Genomic DNA, 25,169 nt, shown 5'->3' with positions numbered 1-25,169 from the left:
AATGATCAACAGTGAATGTCCTCTTTGAATTTATGTATTAAAGCTGACTAGGGGGAATCGAACCACAGTCTTCGGGTTTGTAAGCCGGACACTTCACCACTGCATTATATAACCTGATGAAAAATAAACTAAAAAGGTAAAAAGTCTAATTTCAGTACTGCAATTCCCAGGGAAAACATTTGTATTGGTTCTTGGAGTTTAAAACATGCACATCTTTTACCGTTTTCAAAAACACTATTAGAAGAGAAAAATCCTCTCTGGGCGTTGTGTGTGTGTTTTTATGAAAGGCAAATGACATTCGTCCTCTGCAATTTGGGTGGTTATGCAAAGCAAATGTAATGAAATGTGCATATTTCACCTTGATATGCTAATTTCTGGTGACGTCACATCCCATTGCATTTGTTGACAAGTCCCCCTACTTAAATTTTAAGGACTTGACCACTGCCACAGACAGAGGTAGAAGGTTAGGCAAGATACCAGGTCTGTATGCGTTTTCCTGGTTGTGAAGATATTAATAAGCTGAGAGTGATTTATTTGTTTAATCCCCTAGTCCAGAGGCCTCTTCTGCCTTTAATAAATAAATGAGAATGGAACATGTTTTCCAACTTTAATCCAATTAAATGTGCCACACAAACCTGGTTTGTTGACATTCCCCATTAGATACATATTCCTCAGCTGCCACCACTGAACAACATGACTTAAACCAATACTTACTTCATGAAATAAATCTCCAGAATACGGTGAGATTTCAAGGTCCAACAATGAGAGCCCTTCCACCACTGCAAAAGAAATTGAAAAACTCCAAGTTAGAAGTTCATGATGTTCGGATAAGCTACAGCTACACGCAGGTCAAGCCTGGGCCACCGAATGGCCACATAATATGTGACCTTGATTTTACTGTACTTGCTAAGGGTTTTCAGAAGACTCTCTTAGGGCAAAAAGAACAAATTCAGGAAAACAAAACACATGATATATCTTTATATGTCAGGCACACGCCAAGTAACTATGCTGAAGTCCATCGTTGGATTCTGGTGACAAAATTGAAGGTCACCGGAAGAGTATATAGATTTCTTTTTACATTTCTCAATGGTGCAAAACGTATATAATTCATGGGTGTGACTTCCAGGTGAGACTTTGCTCCCGCAAGTAGCTTTTTTGTACACTACTGCTGAATGCGTGATAAAAGCTTCACATCAAATGCAACACAAGATATAAATGCACAACTACCACTCATGATTCTGGAGTATTCCTCTCAGTGAACGCTGTAACAATCTAATTCACTGACCTGCTTTCATTCTGCAAGAGAACTTTGACCTTAAGAACTGATATTTTAAACAACAGCTAAGAGTGTCACGTCCAGCATGTTGAAAGACTCGGTCTAGCAGTGTTCCCAAGGCTATCTGCCAGTACAATGTGATTCCCAAGATTCAGAGCCTATGTGTAGATGATGGTGCAGGATAGCTTCCTCTTTTACCAGCCATTAACCATAATCTCTCTGGATGCAAGAAAATAGTTTTAGAGCCTTTAAAATTGTAGGATGGCATCTGTGACCATTAACAACGTTCAAAGGTTTTTCTGCACAAAAGGTTTTAACGGCTCCTTTGTTTCAATGTTATATTGCCATAGCGGCCTCCTCGCAACTTACGTAGTGCTGGTACATTCCTAGGATAAGCAACAAGTAAACTGCACATTAAAAGACTAGACAAATACGACCATGAGGTTTTCCAAAAGAGAAACCAGTGACCTTACTTTGTTACAAACATGTATTGTTTCTATTCTTTTGTAAACACACTCACTTCTACCAAAAGCAAGAATTGGTTGTGCGAAAACAGATTTTCTGTCGCAGAGGACATTTTCCTCAATCGTGGATTCAGTAAAATACATATTAATTCTAAACACTGTTCCCATGAAGAAATATTTCTGACCAACTAGCAGAGGAAGTCACTGTGCACCTAGAATTATAAGCGAGTTCCACTTGCAACGAACATTACACATTTGTGTCTTAACTAAGTTTGTAACACCACTATCCCCTCAACTGATCTATGCACAAGTTATGCACATGGGTGGCAGTAGGAGGAGGGGAGGATCAGAACTGATATACATTTGTCAAGTTATTCACAACCATGATGAATCCATTACATACCTAAGAGAGTTAACATGCGTTTTGTGGTGACCTGCATCTGAAGGCCACATAATTAAATCCCATGAGGGAGGACTGAGCTTTTTGCTCTTGCCTCGATAGAATTACTAGTTTGCAGCATCTAATTATTGGTGCGCAGACAATTCAGTTTGTAGTTTGCGTGATGTAAATTATTCAAACTGAAGCTTGTCAATAGATACTTTATTCATTATGGGCTCTTAAAATGGGTGGCTTTAATTGGGACATTCTTTCTGGCTTTACTCAACAAGAATTCGCACTAGGTCTATGCAATGCAATTGTTCCTTCTGCAACCACTACAGCAACTGAACATTAATGCCATTAACCCAAACCAAAATCAGAACCAAAATAATCTGAATTGGCGGATGTGAATTAACCAAATTAAAGTTATCACATCGTATACCATAGCTATCATCACTGTCTAGACCACCATTTAACACGTTTGTTTCTATTAGAACAAGTAACCCTTGCTCACATATTGCAATTAAAAATGTCCATCAATGAAATCCAAATGCTTCTGCGTTTCAAGGATTAAGAGTATGCCATCCAAAACATGAAAAGCCTCAATGTCTCACCGAATGAAGGAAACATCCTTGGCCCTAACTGGAGAAAAAAAAAAAAGATAGTCATGTTGATAACACCTGTATTGACTAACATACAGCTGGAGAGGTTAGACACAACACATGATTATTTCTTCTCACCAAAAGGTACATTTCAGTGGTACAAGAAAATGTTTATAAACAGAGCTTGCAACAAAAGCCTCAATTGCATTGCAACTTATCTCCCAGGTAGAACTCTAATGTGTGCGCTACTGATTTTGTGGCTGGATAAGGACAACTCTAAAAAACTGACGGCGCTTTAAATTCCAACATCCTTGTGTTCAAATCCTTGCATTTCCTTACATACATAGGAGATCGTATCTCCTGCCCACCCTGTGCTTCCGCTCCTTATCCATTCCTCCCATGTCAAAAACACCACTATCACTACACATCAAATACACTCTCCAACTGAACCTCCGAAACCTTGAAAGGGCCCCCTCAACCTACTCCGACATTGCTTCCCACTCCCTGACCTTTGCCCACCTCACTCTATTGCACAACAACCCTAAAAATAACCTGTCCTCCCGACTACTGTCTGTATCATGTCTGAACTGCCCCTGGCTAATGTTCCATCAATTCCTTATTATCCACCGTCAACTACTTTTTAGCTAGTCCACTATTGTATGGTTCCCACCAACCTAGGAATGTCCAGTTTTCTGTAATTTGCTTTTTTAAGGATTTCTTGAAGATACTACCTGTACCCCCATCCATTTCTCTGTAGCTGCCAGGTTTAGAAATAGCTTTATTCGATTTTTCCAGCATGACAATGTATCAATATATCATAAAATGCTCTGCGTACTTTTGGTGACCTGGCAGCTATCAGCATATAGAAATGGATGTGTTAAAATACAAAGCCAAATTTAAGATCTATGGCTATTTACCTTTTCTTTATTTAGAAATTTGTGTTGCTAAATGCACAATTTCAATCCTTTGGTTTAAATATTTTCTGGGGGGTGGGGGGGGAATTCACTAAAACATCCCTGGATGGTTTAGGGATTACTAGGGCCAATTCAAGGAAACAAGTTAGATCCCTGCCCTTTATAAATTCACACCCTTCTTTGATCACACGTCGGGGGCACAGACCAGACCTCTTCATAACACTTCAAAATATGTTTTTCCACAATTCTCTACCACCCTCCATACTCCATAAACGGTGGGTCTCACTCATTGCTCTGCTTTTTTATAGTCTGCGGGGACTACTGATATTAATATGCTGCAGCATGAAATGGGAACAGAGATGTGGAAGGCAGTGTTGCTTGTCTGCTTGCCAGACGAGCATTGTACGGGCCCTTTATTTATCAAGCTATGATGTGCAAGTGTCATGACACATGCAGGGATGCCTGCGCATGAATAAGCCAACGACTCCAAAGGAGCAAGTCAACACTAAAACATGTTGCGCAACATGACATTCCTCCAAATTTGAAAGTAGCACTACGAAAGATATTTAACTTGAGCAGCATTCAAAAATTGTTTGGATTAGTTGAGCATACATAAGTCATCTAGTGAGGTCAAGATCACTCAGCGAGAGGTGGCGCTGTGGAGCAGCCCAAGATGGCTGCTTAGCCTTCGAGCTCCGTGTGGGCCTGGCGGACATCTGCCTTCATCTGCGACCAACGGGGTACAATCGACCCACATCTTGGCCGGGCTGCTGCCCTACATCGGCGTGCTGTAGCCTGCGGAATTCCGACTTCTCTCGGTGTCAGGAAGCCTCTGGTCGGGTCCCCTGCTGTGGCGGCCCGCGGCATCGGCGTCCACCGATTTCCTGCTTTCTCCTCTGGGCGGCCTGCCGAGTGTTGCGACGCGGGACGGGGCGCTGCCCCTGAGTACATCGCCCGCCTGTTTGTGACCCCCGCTGGGCTGGCGGAGGCCCGATCGGGGCTTGGAGCTGCGGGGCGGGCTGCGGCTGCCCCCCTGCGCGGATCGCGCTGTGTCGGCGGCCGCCGGGACTGCCCGTTGGCCTCCGCCGCCGGCCCGAGTGTACTGGTGCCGTGGCGGGCCCTGGGCGGGGGCTGATTACCGCCGAGGCGGGGTGGGTCGGCGCCTGAGAGCCTGAGGGCCCCACTCGCCTTTCCCGGTGCCCTGCCGGGCTGTCCTGGGCCCAATCCAAGCTGTGCGGATGGGCGACTGGCTGCGGCTGCCCCCCCTGGACGAAACGCCGCGTCTGCGACTCGCTGCTGGCCCTCTGCCCGACTGTGGCCCCCGCTGTTGATCTGTGGAAACTGGCTCACTGCCATATCGAGGTGAGGTGCGGGGAGTGAGTTCCGCTCTGGGCCACGGTGATGCCCACAACCCTTTCACCACGCTGCTGGCCTGCTGACTGCCGGAGGCCCCTGGGCCTGCTACGCCCCCCAGGGTACGCGCCACGAGGATACTCACCAGGCCCGTGCCCCTGGCGCCCATCCCTTCTCCTCAGCTACGCAACATCACACACGCTGGGCGCCTGGCCCCCGCTTTGATACCGGACAGTAACTGTGGAGTGGCTGCTGCCCTCATCTGCACTGGGTATCCCCCCCGGTGGTGCTGCCCCCACGGTAATCCTTATCCCTACTGACACTTGCTTCCACCACTGTTGGGGATAAACTGACGCCTCTACCTTGCCACATTGCCCTTGGGACTGCGCTCTCTCCCTCGGTGACCGGATCCTTGCTCAACGCCACTCCTTCACTTGAATCCACAATGCCTAACAAGGCCAGGGGGTCTTCCCGGGGGGGAGCCATGGATAGATTCGCCAGGGCTGTCCCGAGGGGAGAGGAGGATCGTGAATTGCCCATGCAGGAGGAGCGGGTAGCGGACCACCATCCCATTGCCTCCCCCCCTGATCTGACTACGCTCATGGAATCGATGACCAAAAACTTTGCTTCCTTTCACGAGAAGTTGGACGACATCAACGCCAATGTCGCCTCATTAAAAACACGGGTGGATCAGGCGGGGACCAGAATCACTGAGGCTGAGAATCGGATATCAGCAAATGAGGATGAAATACATGTGCTGCAGAACACTGTTGCCTCCCTGTCGCGTGATATGCGTAGTGTGAGAGCGAAGTGTGACGACCTCGAATCCCGCTCTCGCAGAAACAATCTACGAATTATCGGAGTCCCTGAAAATGCCCTTAAGGGGCGCATGGAAGATGCAGTGGAAACCCTGCTCAAGGACCTGCTGGGTAACCCGGCCCTGTCGCCGTACTTCACTGTTGAGCGTGCTCACCGTGCTCTATCACCAAGGCCCAAACCGGGTGATATCCCCAGGCCCATAATAGCCAGAATCCTCAATTATCGGGACAGGGACCTTATACTTCGTCTGTCGCGGGAGAAGGGAGACCTGCGCCTTGACTCACATACTATAAGGATTTTTCCAGACTTCTCAGTGGCGGTGCAGCGGGAGAGGCACCAGTTCATTGGAGTCAAGAAGCTACTTAGAGAGCGGAATGTTCCCTACGCCATTCTTTTCCCAGCACGCCTTACGATTACCCATAATGGCAAACTGTATTTTTTCACTGTTCCGGAGGAGGCGGTGAAATTCATTGAGGTACACCTTCCACTTCCCAACCCGGCGGGGGCCCCTGCCGAGGTCGAGTGATCCAGAGAGATACTACCCGGAACCCACATATCGATCCAGTGAATCCGAGACTCGGAACGTGTTTATGGCAACAACGTACTGTACACCCAACGATCCAAGCTCCTCTGGCGTCTGATGGGGCTGAGACTAGACCTGACTGTGGTCAACGGCGCTCTCCCTGCCCTACGGGGCGCTGTGCCGGCCATGTTCCCTGGTTACCTATTGGTCTCGTCTCGCCCGCAGCGTTCAGCTAGGTATGGAGACCTATCTGGAGATCCGCCCGTAGCAGAACTTGCATCCGGCGGCACATGCTGCCCTACATGTCACTCTAAGAGCCGCCCACACGGCAACAGCACACCTACTTGTGATTGCAATGTTTATGTTTTATTGGTTGTCAATGCTTATTTGCCCCTGTTGGGCTTTGAATGGGGCGTATACTGGTTGGATTGCGCCCTCCGACCTCTGCTTCTTGGGGAGAGTCGGGTTTATTGATGACACCGGCACAGGGGGGTGGGGGACTTACACTGCAAGTTGGGGGTGGGCAGTGAGGGAGGGGGGTGGCACTGTTGGGGTTATGAGAAATGTTACAGGAAAAGGCGGAGGCGGACCGGCAGACCGCATCACATCGGGTCCTCTACACCCGAGAAGGCTTAATCTCACTTCTGAACTGCGGCGACAGTGGTGGGAGGGCTACCCCTGTGAGGGCTCTCCTCACTTAGGAGATGGGCTCCGGCTGCGACTGTGGGATGTACCTTAAGCATCTGTAATGTCCACAATAGTAATGTCCTGGAATGTCCGGGGTTTAAGCAACTACACCAAAACGCGCAGAATTGTGGCCTATGCCAACAGGCACGGCTGTAAGATTCTGCTTTTGCAGGAAACACACTGTAAAGGCCGGCTGGCCAGGTGCATGGCACCCTCTTGGGGTCCCCACAGATATTTTACCGCTTACTCGAACCGCGCCAGAGGGGTATTAACGATGATCCACAGATCACTCAAGTTCGTGCTCCATAAGAGCTACATTGACTCAGAGGGGAGGTATGTCATCCTACACTGCGCAATAGCCAACAGGGAATATCTGCTAGTTAACACATATGGCCCTAATGTGGACTCTCCCGACTTTATTGACCAGGTGGCCTCCATATTACTGGGATACATCGGGGTGCAGATCATCTGGGCGGGGGACATGAACTTCATATTAGGCACCACATTAGATAGAACAGGCTCGGCCCCCAGGCTCCTTTCCAATGCGGCCCGCAAGCTCCTTGCACACAGCTCAACCCTTGACATTCAAGACCCATGGCGGGTAACGCACCCGCAGACGCGTGAATATACCCACTATTCCTCTGTGCATGATAGCTCTTCTAGAATTGACATGTTCTTCCTGTCCAGTACTTTGCTGGGGAGGGTGGTGGAAACTCAGATACTGGCGCGTACCCTATCGGACCATTCACCGATCCGATTATCTCTGGACTTGGGTGGCCCCCCCCCACGATTAATACATGGCGCTTCAAGTCCTTGGCTTTACAGGACATAGTCTTTAGGGCTGACATTCTGTCCGATATCCAGTCCTATTTTGAGCTTAATACGCCCCAGGCTACCTCTACGGGGGTCCGGTGGGAGGCTTTCAAAGTCTACATCAGAGGAATGTCTATTGCTAGGGAGGCGGGAGTCCTCAAAGCCATTAGGGCTGCCCTTGCTCGCTCTGAAACCAAGCTGCGTGAACTTGAGAGTGCCCATCCTGCATCCGTTGACCCTGCCATCCTGTCCCGGATCAGCGAGGAACTCCAATTCTTTAACGAACAAGCTACAAGGGAAGTTCACTACTTTAGTCGCCCGCAGGCTGCCCGTAAATATGGGGAGGGAGACAGGCCTGGCAGGACACTGGCGGCATTGGCTGGGGGCGAGTGGGGCCAAGCTCAGATCTCTTGTATCAAGGACCCCCAGGGGTCGGAACTGTGGTCTGATCAACGTATTTTGGAGGTCTTCACGGACTTCTATTCAGAACTGTAAACCCAACCCCCCCGAGCACAGTGAGGTCCAAATGCGCAACCTCCTCGAGCAGATCCCTACGACTATTGTCTCTCCCGCAACCAGAGACCAATTGGATTCCCCCGTCCGTTTGGATGAAATAGTTGAGGCTATATCTAAATTCCCTAAAGGAAAAGCACCTGGTCCGGACGGGCTGACGGCCAAGTTTTATCAGGAGCACGTGGCCATTCTGGCCCCCAAACTGCTGGTGGTTTGGAACGAGTCACTTCAGCTGGGTACCCTTCCCCCATCGTTGCGTGAGGCTGTCATCACTGTCCTGCTTAAACCTGGTAAACCTACTGACGAGTGCGGATCATATAGGCCCCTCTCCCTAATGAACTTGGACACCAAAATCTTTGCCAAAGTGATTGCTAATCGCTTCCTCCCGGTCATGTCATACATGGTCCATGATGATCAGTCAGGGTTCGTCCCCGGGAGGTCAACATCACACAATATAAGAAGGCTGCTTAATGTAATGTCACGCATTGACCAGGGGGTGAGTGCGGTTGCGGTCACATTGGATGCTCAGAAGGCGTTTGACATGGTGTCTTGGAAATATATCTGGTTGGTTTTGGAGAATATGGGTATAGGGCCCAACATGATAGCATACATTCGTTTACTATACACTTCCCCGGTGGCCAGAGTGCGAGTTAACTCCCAGACGTCCGGTCTGTTCCCTCTCTTCAGAGGTACTCGACAGGGTTGCCCGTTCCCCCCGATCCGATTTGCCTTGGCCATAGAGCCGATGGCCGATTATGTCAGGGAAAGGCATGCACGCAAAGGGGTGCGGCTGAAAGACTCCCCTGAAATTATCTCGCTTTACGCGGACGATGTATTGCTCTTTGTAAGAGACCCAACGGCCCATTTAGACCCAATTCTGCGTGACATCACCCGCATTGGCACGTACTCTGGGTTTACCATAAATTATACCAAGTCTGAGATTTTCCCCCTCACTAGCTCCACGGGACAGCCCACCACCGAGTATCCGCTCCGCTGGTCCCCGGATGGGATCAAGTACTTGGGGGTTCAGGTGTCCCTCTCTAAAGACTCGCTACTGGCGGACAATTACCGGACTGTTGTAAAGCAGGCCGAGACCAAGGTTGCACGCTGGCGTGCTCTTCCACTGTCGTTGGCCGGAAGACTTTCGCTGGTAAAAATGATATTGCTCCCCAAGCTGCTTTATGTATTTAGTAATGTCCCCGTCTGGCCAGGAAGGAAATACTTCGCGAACCTGCACAAACTGCTCGCTCAATTCCTGTGGCACTCTGGTGCTGTGCGTAAAAAGTGGTCGGATATGTCATTACCCTATGACAAAGGGGGATTCGCAGCCCCGGACCTGTTACGATATTGCACCGCTTCACAGGCGCAGTTCGCATCCTACTGGTATCCGGGGCCTCCTCCCCGTCCCCACGTCAAACTCGAGGTTCTGGCGGCAGCAGGCACCGATGTAATGTCCCTGATTCTAGACCGGCAGTATGTGCCTGACTCGCCCGTCGACCCGGTCCGGACTACGGTGCAGGCTTGGGGCCAGATATTTAAAACCTGCGACGAGCAACATCCGTACTACAAATGGCTCCCCGTCTGGAGCTTTCCCGGGCTGGAGCCCACACACGATAGCATCCTGGCGCGACACTGGGAGGCCCTGGACTACCGTGCCCTTACTGATTTCTATCCAGAGGGACAGTTCATAACACCGCAAACGTGGAGGCCGGGACACTCGGGCTCGGTTCTGGAGCTTCTGCAGTTCTACAGACTTCATGCTGCTTTTCGAAATGCCTGGCCGGTCTTCCCCATTGAGCCCCAGGACTCTCCTGGAATTGCTTACATTGCTAACTCGGGTGGTGCCCATGGGGTAGTCTCTTCACTGTACAGGCTCCTACTGTCCGCTGCTTCTCCCCCTCCAACCAGGGCTCGTGCTGACTGGGCTTCCGAGCTGGAGCTGGACCTCACAGATCAACAGTGGGAGAAGATGTGTTCTCACACTGGCAGGGTGTCCCTAAACTTCCGCTACCGTACCATACAATATAAATTACTCAACCGGTTGTATTACACTCCAGGTAGAATCTCGAAGTTTGCTCGTTCGGATCCGCGACTGTGCCCCCGCTGCGGAGCGGAGGGTGCTGACCACCTGCACATGTTCTGGGACTGCCCGGAACTGGTGACATTTTGGAGTAAAGTCATAGAGACACTGTCCGCAATCACTGATACTGTTGTTGATCCCGATCCAATGGGGGTTCTGTTTGGGGTGTGGCAGACTGGAGGGGCTGGGGACATTGTTAGGTTCTTGAATGCGAGCTGTGTCATAGCCAAGAAATATGTTTTACAAAACTGGAAAAGCCCTACTCCCCCTACATTCCAGAAATGGTTAAATCTGCTTACGTGGTCCCGAAACTGCGAGGAGGAGTTTCTGGGCATGCTCCCGGTGCGTTCTTGACCTCGAAACATATGGTCGGCTTTCAACAGTTACTTGATCAACTCAAATGACACTTCTTCAACGGATGAATCCTCCTAGGCCCTCAGTCAGTGACTCTGTGTCTCGGCCACCTGTGATATGCTGCTCCCCTTCTGCTGTCGCCGTATCTTTGCCAATATGTTCTATATGTACATGTATATGCTACAAGTTTGTCCATAAGCCTCTGATGTGTCTATGTTTTTTGCCTCTGCCAGCAAAAATAAAAGTTTAAAAAAAAAAAAAAAAGATCACTCGGCGAGGGAGTTGCTTTGCTGTCAGACGGAAACTTCATAGAGGTTCTTTGGCTGCTTCTTGTTTGCAATTGGAAGAATGCTAGGCGCTTCTTGGTGTCCTCGCGTCATCTTGCATGTTCTCTGGAGTCTAGTATTCGTGGCCAGGGTAGGAACATGCTCTATATTCACCATCCTTTCTTTGACCCATTTCCAAGCAGTCGTTAAAAATGAGCTTTGTTCCTCTTGACTGGGTCTTGATCGTTGCACTCAGGGACAAGATTCCTTGACAATGGGTGGCTGTGAGTGGGCTGTCTGGTTTTACCTTGGGGGTGCCTGTTCAAAATGAGAATGGCATCTTGTATTTCGATGTTTGTAATCTGGCATGCCTGGTGATGCTCATGTTTGTAATGGTAAAGCCAGCGTGTTAATTCCTTGTTGATGCTCACAGAACCCACAAGGAGTGTGGTGACATTTTTGTCTTGATAGGGCATCCATTGATTAACATGGCAGGGTGCACCCCGTGGATGAGCGTGAAGTAATGAGACAGTAGTGCAGGAATCTATATATGTCACTCTCCAGTGTGATTTGGCTTTCAGTAGCGATTCAAATCACTTGGCTCAAGGTCCGCATAAACTGTTAAAGGCATGGTCTAGTAAAAAATGTTATTGTCCCTATGGGCCGGGCATGTTTTTTTAAGCCCAAGTGGCTCGATTTTAGAAAACTTTCCTATGGACCTTACCCGAGTTTTCGTCCATTAAACGCACGCGAAAACAAGCACCAGGGAGCCGCCATTTTCTGATAATCCTATCTTTTCCCCGATCGCCCTGGCTGACCTGCTTTTGTGGCACTAAATCAATTCCCCCGCCCCTGAGCCTGACATTATCAAAACATTCATATTCCCCGCCTCTCTCGTGACGTTACTGTGCTGCGTAGGCAAACGCGCCCAGTCGTCTTCTTCGCGACTCCACACAGAACCCGGAAACCAACACAGACCATCTCACAACACAGCGCGCAACAATTCGGAATATGAAACTTTACTTTAAAATCAAACAGCAACATGGTACATTTGGTAAAGTACATTTATTTTACATTAAATGTTTAGAGAATATTCAGCAATTGCCATATGAACTCCGAAAGCCATTTATTTTATTTTATCTGTATCCGCCATGGTACACAGGGTGTTGCTTTTCGTTAAAAGAAGCACTTTGGAAGCACGGTGAACCGCAAGGCTGTTCCATTAACTAGGCACTAGTCCATCATAAAGGTTGATATGTTGCTTCTAGCCACTAGTACAGCGTAAGGGCATGTGGGCCCTTGGCGATCGTCCCATAAAATTGTCAGTGTGCTCCAGTTGTTCACACGAAGCTGCAGGTGTCTACTGTAAAAGCCATCTGCTGGTGTCTCAAACCGATGGCAGTAGCAGATGGGGAGCAAATACCTGTTATGAAAACAAAAAAATTATAATTAGTCTCGCCAGCCGATCTTCATTATTACTACTTAATTTATTTATTACAGCCGATCAGAAACTATTTGCTTGCAAGGATAGTTCAATGGAGTATGTTCGGCTCTAAAATCAATGCGAAAAGTAACGAAATAAATCGAGGCCAACACACAATGATAAACGACAGTTAGTCTACATGCGTGAGGAATGATATGATATATGATATGGCATTTGTAACACGCCTATACTCAAGTGTTTCTAGGCGTGACGAGGCAGGTGGGGAACAAGGGCAGACAGACAACGATCCTACTAGGCCAGGTGTATTTCTGATCGCGCATGGGGAAGGGCTGTACATGGTTAGTTGAATACAAATTAAATAATAGGGCCAGCTGGTGGCAAGTGCAAGGTAAATGCCGGGAGAAGGGGCTGAAGGATACAGAGACAGTCCCGTAGTGCAGGTAGGCAGTGCAGGGAAAAGTGGCTGGGCCAAGGACCGAGATCGGTGAGACCAGTGGACCTACATGCCCATGTGCCAACTACAAACAGTTTTACTTGCTTTTCCTAGCTCTTCATTCATTCATTTATTCATGCATCCATTCATTAAATCTTCATTCCGGTATAAAAGCGTGTAAAGATTTACTTACATTATATTTGAAATTTCCATTGTGTCTCTTCGTAATGCAGCTTGTAAAACGGACCGTGCTCTTGACAATGATTTTTCGTATACTGAACTAAAATGAAACTCAGTCTAGTTTCTGAATTTTCTGCCTTATCGTCTCTTACGTTATTGCACACTCCCTTCAAATGTAGTTCTTTCGGAATGGTCCCCGTCTCAAGGTCAAAAAACAATAGACCCTTATATTTCCAGTGCGACTTGTGGGCCTCATCTGGGCCCTGTCCTTCGCATTCTTTATTTGAAACATCACGTAGTATAGGCATCTGTGAGAACTTGAAGTTTAGAATCCGTCTATGTAGTGCGCCCCAATGTGCAAATGCGAACTGGCTTCTCTCCCAAATGCCACGGCCCGCTTGGCTGGCGCGTTCTAAGTGCCCCAATTTTGTCCCCGTTGTCTGCGAGCTTTGCAGCCCAAATTGAGACATTTAATTTTTGGTGGAAGGTCAGGGAAAGTATAAAGTACCACAGGAGTTGAGTTAAAAGTGAGATTTATTGTTTGTTTGTTTTATTATTTGTAATACGCAAGCCTCCCCTCCGTTAACAGTGTGCAGCATTTATATTTACATGAGATGAGACATGAGAAAAATATATACATACACATATGTGAGGTGAATAGAGAGAATTCAAAGATGACACCCAGCTTGTTCGCCACCCATGATGGTGAAGGTAGGGGTTAGGTTTACAGGTACACTGTACAATAACATTTATTTACAAAAAGACAATCGTATTGCAATTATTTAAACCGGGATTTGTACTTCACAATCAGCTGTGCTTCGGGTGGGCATGGCACAGTCGCAATGTTCGGTGGCAATGGATCACTGCTCTGCACAGAAACGTCCAAAATTCCATATCTGTGCTTCTCTAACACAGCAACAATAAGGCCTTTCACAAAGTCGAACTGCATTTCATCATAGACTGGTTTGATCACCCATTGCTTACTTCATTTTGAAAACACCTAAGTGTAACGAGGCATCCTTACTTTACCCCTTGTCCTAGATTGTTCACATCCGACATTGCTGTTATGGGCCAAGACCGCTAGTAGAGTGCGATATTTCATGCCCCGAAAGCTAAAATGCAAGCGCTTTGGCCTGTACTTTAGGCACATATTGTGGAACACCTTCAAATCTCCTGTGTGACAGAATTCTGTCAGTCCTCTCAAATCTCTTGATAAGAGTTTTGTCGAAAACAATCTTCTCAATGGCTTTGTGTGTCGGTGAAGATGGAATCAACCACTTCTTCCGTGCCTCCTCTGGGGACAAAGGGCCATGTTCACATTGGTGGAAATGTTCATTTTCTGTCCAGCGGTGAACGTTGGTACAGTGGTGCATCAGTGACCGCCATTTTTCAAGTAGTATTTCCACTGACCCCTCACAAGTTTTTGAGCTCCACCAAAGATGGTTGGTGATAGAATGTGACCACTGCAAAATACTTTCAAAACCTTTTTTTTTCCCACTGCAGCCGAGATTTTCTTATTGATTGATTTAGCAAGATGCCATACGTCAAATTGATGTTTAATATGTGGGAACTGCTCTCTCATTGTCTTGGCAATTGAAACGTGTCTATACGTGGCTATGAGGTCGATGTGCATTCCCGTTGATTGTAGATATTGCACTGATTTTATAAATCCTAGTTTCTCCATGGCCACTGACGATGTACATTGTGTTACCTGCACAACCACCGAACTCACAATTTTCTTACTATCCATGTCCTGAAAGTGGTAGGTGCAGTACTTGGCAGAAAATCCAGGGCTGTCGCACTGTCCATCGCCGGCTAGCCTGAATCGTTTGCCTTCGAATGTACTTGCTAGAGACAATTGTTCAATTTTCCAAGCATCACTAATGGCCGGAAACAGATAATCACGTTGATATATGTAGTACAGCGCTTTAGAAATGAAATGGAGTCCCACAAACTGAAAGAAAGCCTAACTTTCTAAAACTGGAGCCACTAAAAAGTGATGCAGCTGCACACAGTAGATTGCCTGCTGGCGGTTTCCCCAGCATCGGTTGTGCAGACCATGAGAACCTATGATTTAATCTACAGGCGGCATTTATTTTGACGTTACTGCCTTTTATTTGACGAGTCACATTAATCAATGGCTTCCCACATACTTTCCCTCTAATGGAATGCACACATTTCAGCATACTTATAATTTCCATCAAACAACTGTCGAATACAGTGTATTTGCTCTCTTTCATTAGACTGTCATCCTGTGTCAACGTTGTTTCGGCCTGTGACGTTGTGGAGATTTCAACACATTGGAAAGTAATATCGCTGATATCAAGTTCTGATGCGTCTATGGATGCTGCGGCTGGTTCATTCTCTGTCATTTCGACATCTATTACTTCAACATTGATGGGAGAACACAACAATGTCGACAGGTTTTTTGGTGGCAAATTTTTGGCGGGTGTACATTGTGTAAATTGATCTGCAACTACTTCAGAGCTATCTTCAATACATTCAATAAAATCTTCTTGTGGTGGTGCGGTCGCACTGTAGCTATGGTCCAATGCAACTTTGCTGTAGTCTCCAAACAGTTAATTCATGTTCTGGCCATTGGACATGAGCATCTCAAGCCTGAACACGCCTCGCCTCAATTAATAGTTCCTCCATAGTGTACATGGTCTGGCAAGCCACATCTCTCATTTGCTTCACTGTCTGTGTGTGTATAGTTCTGACACCCACGGGTAACTGGAGGAGAGATTGGAAAAGAGATGTTCAGTTTAAACACAAGATTGAGTGTAGTAGAATTAACTGGAAAAAAACAAAATAGTCCCCAGCACAAACATTTTTTTAAAGTTATGAACTGTAACTAACCTTTTTTGTTTTTTTTTCTTTGCAACTTTTTTGACTCGACCTTCAACATCTGCACGCTGTAGCTCCGATTGGTTTCTGCATGTCCTCCCTTCCTCTTGCGCTGCAACGACTATATTTTCTGAATCTGCATAGACAGCACGGAATGAGGCTCCATCGTCTCCCTGAAACATAGTACTTTCATTTCTATGTATCAAAATATTGTTAGCATAAAACACACGTGAGGACGAACACACAGGTACATCTCAATAGCCAAACACGATTTAAACATTGTGTGCAACAATCAAATGACAAGTATTCGACCAGTGATGATCTATTTCGATGGAACTGTCAGTGTCCATACCTCTGGCTCTGCATGGACTGCCATGAATGGTTGTATTGGAGAGGCGGCATCCGCATCTCCCTGAAACACAGTACTTGGATTAGTATGGTTTTCAATATTGGAAACATAACACACACTTGGGGTCGAACGCGTAGGTACATATAAAGAGATAACCGCAAATGATGCATTGTCCAAAAGAATCAAGGAAAATCTAAATATGATCACATTTCATCGACTTATTTCTCCGATTTATTTACATCTGCCTCATCTAAATTGGATGTTGTGATTGTAGTGGAAGCTTCGTCGTCTCCCTGAAACCCAGCACTTGCGTTAATAGGGAAGAAAGTATAGCAAATGGAATCACGTTATATGATCACGCATGATGGAGCTGTCATTATCCATACCTCGTGCTGCTGAAGAATATCTATGGATGTTGCAAATGTACTGCGCACTTCCGAAAGCTGTTGCGCCGATTCGTATACGCATGGTCCCGCTTCCACTTCCCCTGGATTTACTTGAATGTCAGGCTCTGCATCAAGTGCAGGGGTTGACGCTCCATCAACTGCCTGAAACATAGTACTTGCATTAGTGAGGATTACAATAGTGAAAACATAACACACACCTGGGGTCGACAGCACAGGTACATATCAACGGCTAACCACGAATGAAACATTGTGTAGAACAATCACATGACAAGAATTCCAGCTGATGATGACGCTCGATGGAGCTGTCAGTATCCATACCTCCTGCTGTTGAAGAACATCTAGAAATGTTGTAGATGTTCAGCATCTCCCTGAAAGACAGTACTTGCATTAGTATGGATAACACTAATTATAACTGAAAACAAACACCAGTGGACGATAACTAAGGTGTATATCAATTGGACAGCACGAACCAAACATTTGGTAAAATGATTACACGATAAAATAAAAATATTACTTGACATGCATAAAACAAGTCTTTTTAAGATTACCTGATACGCGCTAGAAGTGGTTGATAACTGCGACCACGTCAAGGATGTAGAATGTTCTTGCTTCAGATTCAAGGGATAGTCAAGAAGTTGTAAAGGTAAATTAATGATTGATAATGAAATGCCAATATTAAAAATAGCCATGTAAGGCGACAGAATACTTGTAAAATGCTCAATACAGCACAGTTCTGTAACGCTCACCTGATTCCCACGGAGACGCTGGTCCCGGCTGAACCGTTATAGTCTCTTCAATTGAGAAGCGTAGAGCTCGGATGACTCTCTGGACTGGGCTTCCTCTTATTGACAGTCTGGCTTGCAGGGTAAGGTTTCTGCAGGCGGAAGAAAAAAGGGTTAATGACCATTTGGCTGGACTTTCTCCTCACTATCGCCAACTCTCCGAAAGTCCAATGTCCTGGTGAGCTCTCACCTTAGGCGTATAAATGCTGGGTTCTCCATCCTGCGACTTATGCAGGGGTGCTTGGGTTCCAGTTACGTCACTGGAGATCCTCAAAGTCTTTTGTGGCCTTAGAAGTGGCACAGGTGCTGAGATGCCAAAAGGTGATGCCGCCGTTACTGCACGAGCGGATGCCAGTAGGTATAAAGAGTTTATAGTCTTGAAGAGATGGGCACCTTTAATGAAGTCTTTGCATTGTCTTTTTCAGGTGCCTGGATGCTGAGGGCGTTGTTCGTCCGTTGCCGTTGCACGTGCGAAGTACGTGAGTATAATGATCTGTGACCTTATTATAGCACCTCTAACAATGTTCTTTTCTTATTTGCAGGTGTCGGGACCTTGCGGGCGTTTTCCCAGTCGCGGATGCACGTGGGGAAACACGTAAGTGTTAGGCTTTCTTGCAGTCTTTAATGGCACTTAAATAATGTCTTTTCTTGTTTTCAGGTGCCGGGCTGCTGCGGTTGAAGAGATCGTAATACGCGCACAAAAGCAGGTAAGAAAAGTAAATGCGGCCGCCTTCACCCGATTCCTACTTAACAATGTTCTTTGTCTTTACAGGTGCCGTTAGGCTGCTGAAGAGAAGGCCGCGAAGAATCCATGAAAGCACAGATGGATCAGGTAAGCGAGCGCGGCTGCAAAAGTGTTGCAACTTGCTAACCTTATGTTTCTTTTGCTTGCAGGTTTTGCCGGTGTCTGGATTCCCTAGTGTCTTTCTTCCACAGGTTGCTGAGCTGAAGCTGGAGATGTCACTGGAATGCTGGAGCTGACTCAGTGAGCGTCCTGCTGCAGATGCAGAATAACGCGAAGCACGTTTTCCCAATCGGGTGTGGTTTAAATAGTGTTGGAGTGGTTGGGTGTCTTCTTCCTCAGCCTCGACCAGGTAAAAGAGTTCCTGTGTTCCAGAGCTAAGGAGTAGCACCAGCCCCACCCAGGTAAGAAAGTAGTCCCAGTTCAGGGAATAGTTCCTCCCAGCAGAAGGCTGGGGACTTCATCCTGCCAGCATTTGCAAAGGTGAGTATGCAGCATGGTCTGCTACAGGTAGGTCCACCCAAGCACCTTTGCAAGAATTATGAGCCCGGCGCCCCTGGCGCCGGGACTGAGGTTCCTTATGAGCCTGGCGCCAGAGGCGCCAGGACATGGTCCAAAGGGCCCCAATAGGGGTTTGCTGGAGCCGGGGACGAGGGTCGTGAGCCTGCTTCCGGGGATGCTGGGCTTGACTTGGCTTCTCGGGAGCAGTGCTCCTGACAAGTTCCCTGTTCCCATATATATACATTGCGTTTGTGGGTTATGAAATCGAAAAAGAATATATTGGTAAATGTCATTATTCAAAAAACTATACACTCATATCAATATCGAAATTATTACAAGGGATAGAACACCTACAATATCAATTAATCCATTCGGATACCTACACACTACCGCAAGGCCTAAAGCTAAATCCGGACACTTGACTCACCGGTGGCGGAATGTGGACGAATAGAGTGGGAATAGCGTTTGAGCAATTTCCGTGTCGTGCGCCGTTTATTCTTCTTTGTTACCCAAGATGTTGTGTACATGTCCAAGGAAAAGTGCCGGCTGCAGATGCGGTATCGATCACCCCTCTTGTCCTGTAAGACTTGTTGGACTCTACTTTCCAGCTCATCCAGTGGATATCCGCAATGTCTGACCCATTCTCTTATTTGATCAACAGTTTTCAGGAATACATGCATTGTAGTGCCTTCAGATTTAGCATGGGTCTTCGAAGGGCAACCGCTAATCGAACAGGCAGGCATTGTTGATAAATCTGAAAAGTAAATATCGACATTATTATACAATCTTCAAGAATAAAGATTTGATACAAAGGTAAATGAATCATACAATGATCAATGCAAGGTTTGTTTTGGTCACAGGAACTATACCAGTTCATTATGTGCGGCTTAGTATTTGCATAAGTTGCAGAAATGTATAAATGATGTGACTAAAAACTGAACATGTGACTCATCCCTTGGATGTTCTGTATTGCACGAGAAGGAAACATGCTTACATTATAGACTGGACCCAGAAGGGTGCAATTCGATGACAATAGACACAGATGAAAATAAATAGATCTATTGATAGCATAGCAATGGAAACTCAAGTCAGTAGCAATGAGACCAATGAACCTAGCACTATTGTGTACTCAACTCGCAAATAGATAGAAATTTAAAAATCTGCGAAATATGACTAGGATACATGGCCTTACCTTGACCAACAAACAGTTGGACAGTTGGATTCAGCAAGCAGAGCAGTATGTTGCAGGAGAATAGGTGGGTGGCCACAGGTAGCACACTGATGGGTTTGCTCTAAGCGGTCCCAGAAGCTCACGGATAGCATGACGACGAGCAGATTAGCGTAGATCTCAGTGGTTGCCAGGTAACACGTTCAGGAGTTGACTTGCAAAGCACAAAGATGTTCTCATGAGACATATCAAGTGGTTTATAAAGTATTAGAAACAGGGGTGTGTTTGTGAATGAATGACGTATGTATGTCGTGGTCTTAGGGGGGCGGCCTGCTTCAAGGGGAGGCCTGGCTGGAGACACGGGGTCTGAGGAGGCCATGTGACCGATGGCCCCTTGGCGTGGGATACCTTTTGAAGTGTACATGTAGTTTGGCACCTTGGCCTTTCGCGCCCCTGACATCCCCCCATGCCAGCGCGCATCCACCGGCACGAACCACCTTTATATCAATATATAGTATATCGTCTTTAAATCAATGATAGTATATCGTTGCTTATCAATAACAAATGCCACATACCGGAGATTCTTGTGAGCACAGACCCACACTTCAAACGGTGTATTATAGTGGTCAAGACCCAAGGCCTGTATAATCCAATGGTAATTGTTAGTATAGACATATGTGTGACTTTTATAGAGACATAACCCACTGAAAGACTTTGAACAAGTGTTATTTAGTGCATGCCTTATCGAGAATATGTTATGTTAGCTTAGATAGATAGTGACCACCCTGCTTCACAGCGACCAGACCTTCACCCGTTCAGAGCACATATGTCTGATGTCCATCTTTGAATGGAGACACACTTGATTCATTTAAAAAAATTGAAACAACCGTTGTTAAAATATATGTGGTGTTTTATTTTGTATCTTATTTTGATGACACAAAAATACAAGACTTTAAACATTGTACAGTTCAGGTTGCAGCACAGCGAGAGAAAATCCCCTGTACTGACCGCTGTCACTCAGGAACGTTTCTCTAATGGCACAGGCAGGTATCACTCTTCGAACGCGGTGCCCAAGCCTCCCGTGGAGCCACCATGTAAAGGAACGATAGGCCACCAGCCTGTACCACCTGTGAAAAGGAATGAAACAAACTGTTTTTAAATGAGCAAGATAAGTTTAATAAACGTTTGTTGTCAATGACAATTCTTGTAACTAATGGCATTCTGCACGGACAAATGCTATATAGACAATGCACACTATTGAACGACTTACATGCGTTACAATGATATGTAGATGTAATTTTGGATATAGTAGAAGAACATGAAATAGGAGTGGCATGACAAGCAGAGTATACTTACTCGGATTACGAGGACGAACAGTTGCGCGAAGTTCGTGCATAAGCACCATCATCATTCTCAACACGGCCCATGTGAGGTAGGCTGCCCTGAAGTCTGGCAGCTCGGTGATGCATTGCGGTCGTGGCTCGCCTTCCAAAATGTAGGCCAGGCATCCCGAGTTTTCTCGGCAGCATCAGTTCTCGTCCTCAGTTGGCATTAGCTTGCACCGATTGCATGTGCACCAGGTGAAGACGCCGTCCATTCGACTAGGCCCAGGCTCTTCATCTGTTGATTCGTCCTGCCAACTGCCGTCCGAATCCCCATCGTTTTCGCGTGCTTCCCTTTCCAGTAGTTCCTCCTCGGTATACACGGGCTCGTACATAAAGGGCATTATTGTAGCCATTGTGTGTTAAACAAACTAAAATAATTTATAGCGGTGGTACTGGTATCTGTTCACACGGGCTACAAGCGGCGAAGGTAGCTGACCAGAGCACTGAAACAAGTCACAGAATTCTCAAAGTAACACAGAGAGAGGAATGGAATCGAAAATCTGCTGCTGTGTGTTGTGAAACGGTCTGTTTATACTTATTGAGGAAAGAGGCGTCCTGCCATTTCCATGGCAACACGTCATTAGCTGAAGCGCAGCGAATGTTGACACAAGACGTGCTTTGGCGCTGGGAAATGGGCGGTACGAGTCTGCTGATGACAGGCTCAGGGGCGGGGGAATTGATTTAGTGCCGCAAAAGCAGGTCAGCCAGGGCGATGGGGGAAAAGATAGGATTATCAGAAAATGGCGGCTCCCTGGTGCTTGTTTTCGCGTGCGTTTAATGGACGAAAACTCGGTTAAGGTCCATAGGAAAGTTTTCTAAAATCGAGCCACTTAGGCTTAAAAAAACATGGCCGACCCGTAGGGACAATAAACATTTTTACTAGACCACGCCTTTAAGGCGTCTCCTTTGGCTTGAGGCCACCATGTAATGATTAATTGGTGCGGAAAGCTAGAGACACTCGACATACTGGCAGACCACACATTTTTGGAAATGGAATCGTTGGCCTGTCTTTCTGAAATAAGAAATTCCTTAAGTAGCTAGCCCATTTTAAATTTTGGGAGGACAAGGTGATGAATCCTAGTGACTCCTCATTAATTCCCTGCCTAAAGTCTGCCAGTGATCAGAGGCCAGGGAAAGGCAGACTTCTGATCCTAACCTTGGGGGCGGTGTTCTGCGGGAGGATCACCTGGGGGAAGAAACGGCCCATGGGAATGAGAGGACTCTGTGGGACGAGACGCTGTATTTATCTGCCTTTAGGGAAGAGGGACCCAAAATGCTCAAGTATATAATGGCTTGTTGCAATAACCATCTTGCTGTTCCACCAAATACACCTGTAAATAGGGATGAAAACAATCAAACTCCTATGCCTTGGGATTTTGGCTGCCGGTCCTTGGAGGGTCTGTGCCTCCCGGAGTCTGAAGGGCTGAGGTCGACCAGCGGGAAGAGTGCAGGAAAGAAGCTTGTCCATTGGAGACCCGTTCTGCAGAGTCTGCGTAGTGGGCAGGAAAGGAGAGGGAAGCTTTCCTTCCCCGGAGTCCACCTCAGGTGGCTGGCGTGCACCAGAAGGCCTCGAGGAGGTTTCTGGTGGCGAGCGTGCATCAGAAGACCTCCTGGAGCAAGGGAAGCTCCAAATGCAGGTGGTTCGCGCAAAGGCAGATTAAAAGAAGCAGTTTGCCAGGAGGCAAGAAGCCGCAGAAGTCCTGCGGGCAGCGAGAGGAATGGAGGAGCATGTCTTACCCGATGAGTTCACAGGTTTGTAGTGAACCCGGTGTCATGTTGTTAATATTCAAGTTACTGTTCCTTTCCACATCGTTATGTGGAAGGCAGGGTTTGGGCGGGGACGGGACCATGGGGAGGAAAGAGAAGTGACGGGATATGAGGAAGGGAAGACAGTTCGAAATAAAGAGGAGTTGAGACCGGTACTGCTGTGTGGGTCTCCTCATTGTGTGGCTGCATGTTTGTATTTGTATTTATTTATTTGTATTGCGCGCCTTGCCCAGAGGCTTGCGGGCGCATGTCTGAATGCAGACATGGCCACGGGCCGTGTGATTAAGCACACCATTTCTCCAGCTAACACGGGAGACGAGGGATGACAGACCCAGCAGCAGATCTTCACTCAGAGCAGTGAGAGGGAGGCGTGGTCTGCCTCTGCTACTCGCATGAGCCTGAGGGAGCAGCAGTGATCATGCCCCATGCTGTGGCTACTGAATCAAGCAGCCTACGGTGTGCAGCATCAGCCCAGGCCGCAGTGGTGAGTCCATTATAAGGTGGCCTGTGAGGACCCACTTTCTTCAAGGACACACACGCGTCGTAAGAGACAGGAAGGCCCACACAGCAGCATGCAGCAGCGCCTCCTGCTGTGCGACCCCACATCCCAAAGGGACGGGAAAACCATGAAGACGCCCCTTCCCTAGGGGCAACGGTGAAGCAGCACACACATCGCCTGCAGCACAGGCACGCTCCTGAGCACAGGGAGGAGCAAACTGTCAATCAGCAATGTCGGAGGAAGACAGCGGCTCACTGTCTCCAGAGCCCTGGTTCTCTCTAGGCTGGACTAATGCAACAGCCTCATACTCAACCTCCCTGCTCCCGCCCTGAGCCCTCTGCAACTCATCCAGAACAGAACTGCAAGACTTATCCTTGGCCTCAAGCCTAGGGACAGCATTTTGGTGCTGAAATCCCTTCACTGGCCCCCCGTGGAGGCAAGGATCAAATTCACATTGTCCACAAGGCTTTCTGGGGCCTGGGACCTAATTACCTTCAACGTTGCCTTCCTAAATACTGTCCCTCTCGATCCCTCTGCTCCTCTACCTCCAACCTTCTGTGAGTGAGCCGGTTCTCCAAGCAGAGATTTGGAGGGAGATCCCTTTCCTCATCAGGCGCCTCCCTCTGGAACAGCCTCCCTGCCACCCTCCGTCTTGAGCCCCATATTCGTAAATTGCGGAAACTACTCAAGATCTTCCTCTTATATCCGAACCTTTTCAAGGGCCTAGCAAAACTGCGAGACTGCAAAGTGAGACAGACCGCGCATTGATCCGGAAATTAAGCCAGTTGCCCAGCACTACAGAGGCATCCCGATTAATATTCAAAAACAGGTGGAGGAAGAACTAAGGCGCCTTCTGGACCTACATATCATTGAGCCCATGGGTCTCTGTGATCGTACCAGTTCCCATGAAATCACCAGAAGGCTACATTCGTCTGTGCAGACACCTGCACCGCCTCATCATGGCCATTCAGTGGGAACGTCATCAAGCCCCGAGAATCACAGACATGAATCATCTCCTCAATGGGGCAACCGTGTTCGCAAAGCTCGACCTCAACAAGGGCTACCATCCGCTGGAGCTGGCTCCGTATTCCAGGTACATCACCATGTTTGTGACTCATACGCGGCTATGTCGTTACAAGCACCTGAATTTTGGCATATCTTCGGCGGCGGACATCTTCCAGGAGGGGATCCACCAGGGGATCAAGCACATCCTAGGGCGTCTGAACTACAGAGACGACATCCTGGTATTTGGCAAATCAACCCAAAAACACAATTAAAACCTTCACAAGCTGTGCAGGGCCCTAGAGATGGCCAATGTCGCACTCAACAAGGACAAGTGTGAATTTGGCAAGCAAGCTCTCAAATTCTTCGGCCACATATTTTCAGACCAAGGCATGCGGCCAGACCCCAAAAGGGTTTAAGCACTACAGGAAGCTCCCTGCCCAACAGATGTATCGGACCTCAGGTCATTCCCGGGACTTGCAAGCTACTGCTCGCGCTACCTGGAAAGATTTGCGACAATGAGGGCCCGCTCAGAGAATTAACGAAGAACAGACAATAATGTATCTGGACCGAGGACTGCCATGCTGCTTTCACTGAAATTCATGCTCGCATTGCTTCAG

At 47.4% G+C, this 25,169-nt stretch overlaps 1 protein-coding gene across 1 annotated transcript in view; it reads right to left on the bottom strand.

The window, feature by feature from the left end:
- Positions 1-25,169, bottom strand: part of PIGU (phosphatidylinositol glycan anchor biosynthesis class U) — a 700,531-nt gene that overhangs the window by 662,820 nt on the left and 12,542 nt on the right. Inside the window, exon 2 of the mRNA XM_069652261.1 lies at positions 715-779. Within this exon, the coding sequence (XP_069508362.1) occupies positions 715-779 (65 nt within the window). The remainder of the gene's footprint in view (positions 1-714; positions 780-25,169) is intronic.

This window comes from Ambystoma mexicanum, chromosome 3p (genome assembly GCF_040938575.1).
Source record: "Ambystoma mexicanum isolate Mex_15411 chromosome 3p, UKY_AmexF1_1, whole genome shotgun sequence".
NCBI lineage: Eukaryota > Metazoa > Chordata > Amphibia > Caudata > Ambystomatidae > Ambystoma > Ambystoma mexicanum.
This window is presented reverse-complemented; position numbering and strand designations above follow the sequence as displayed.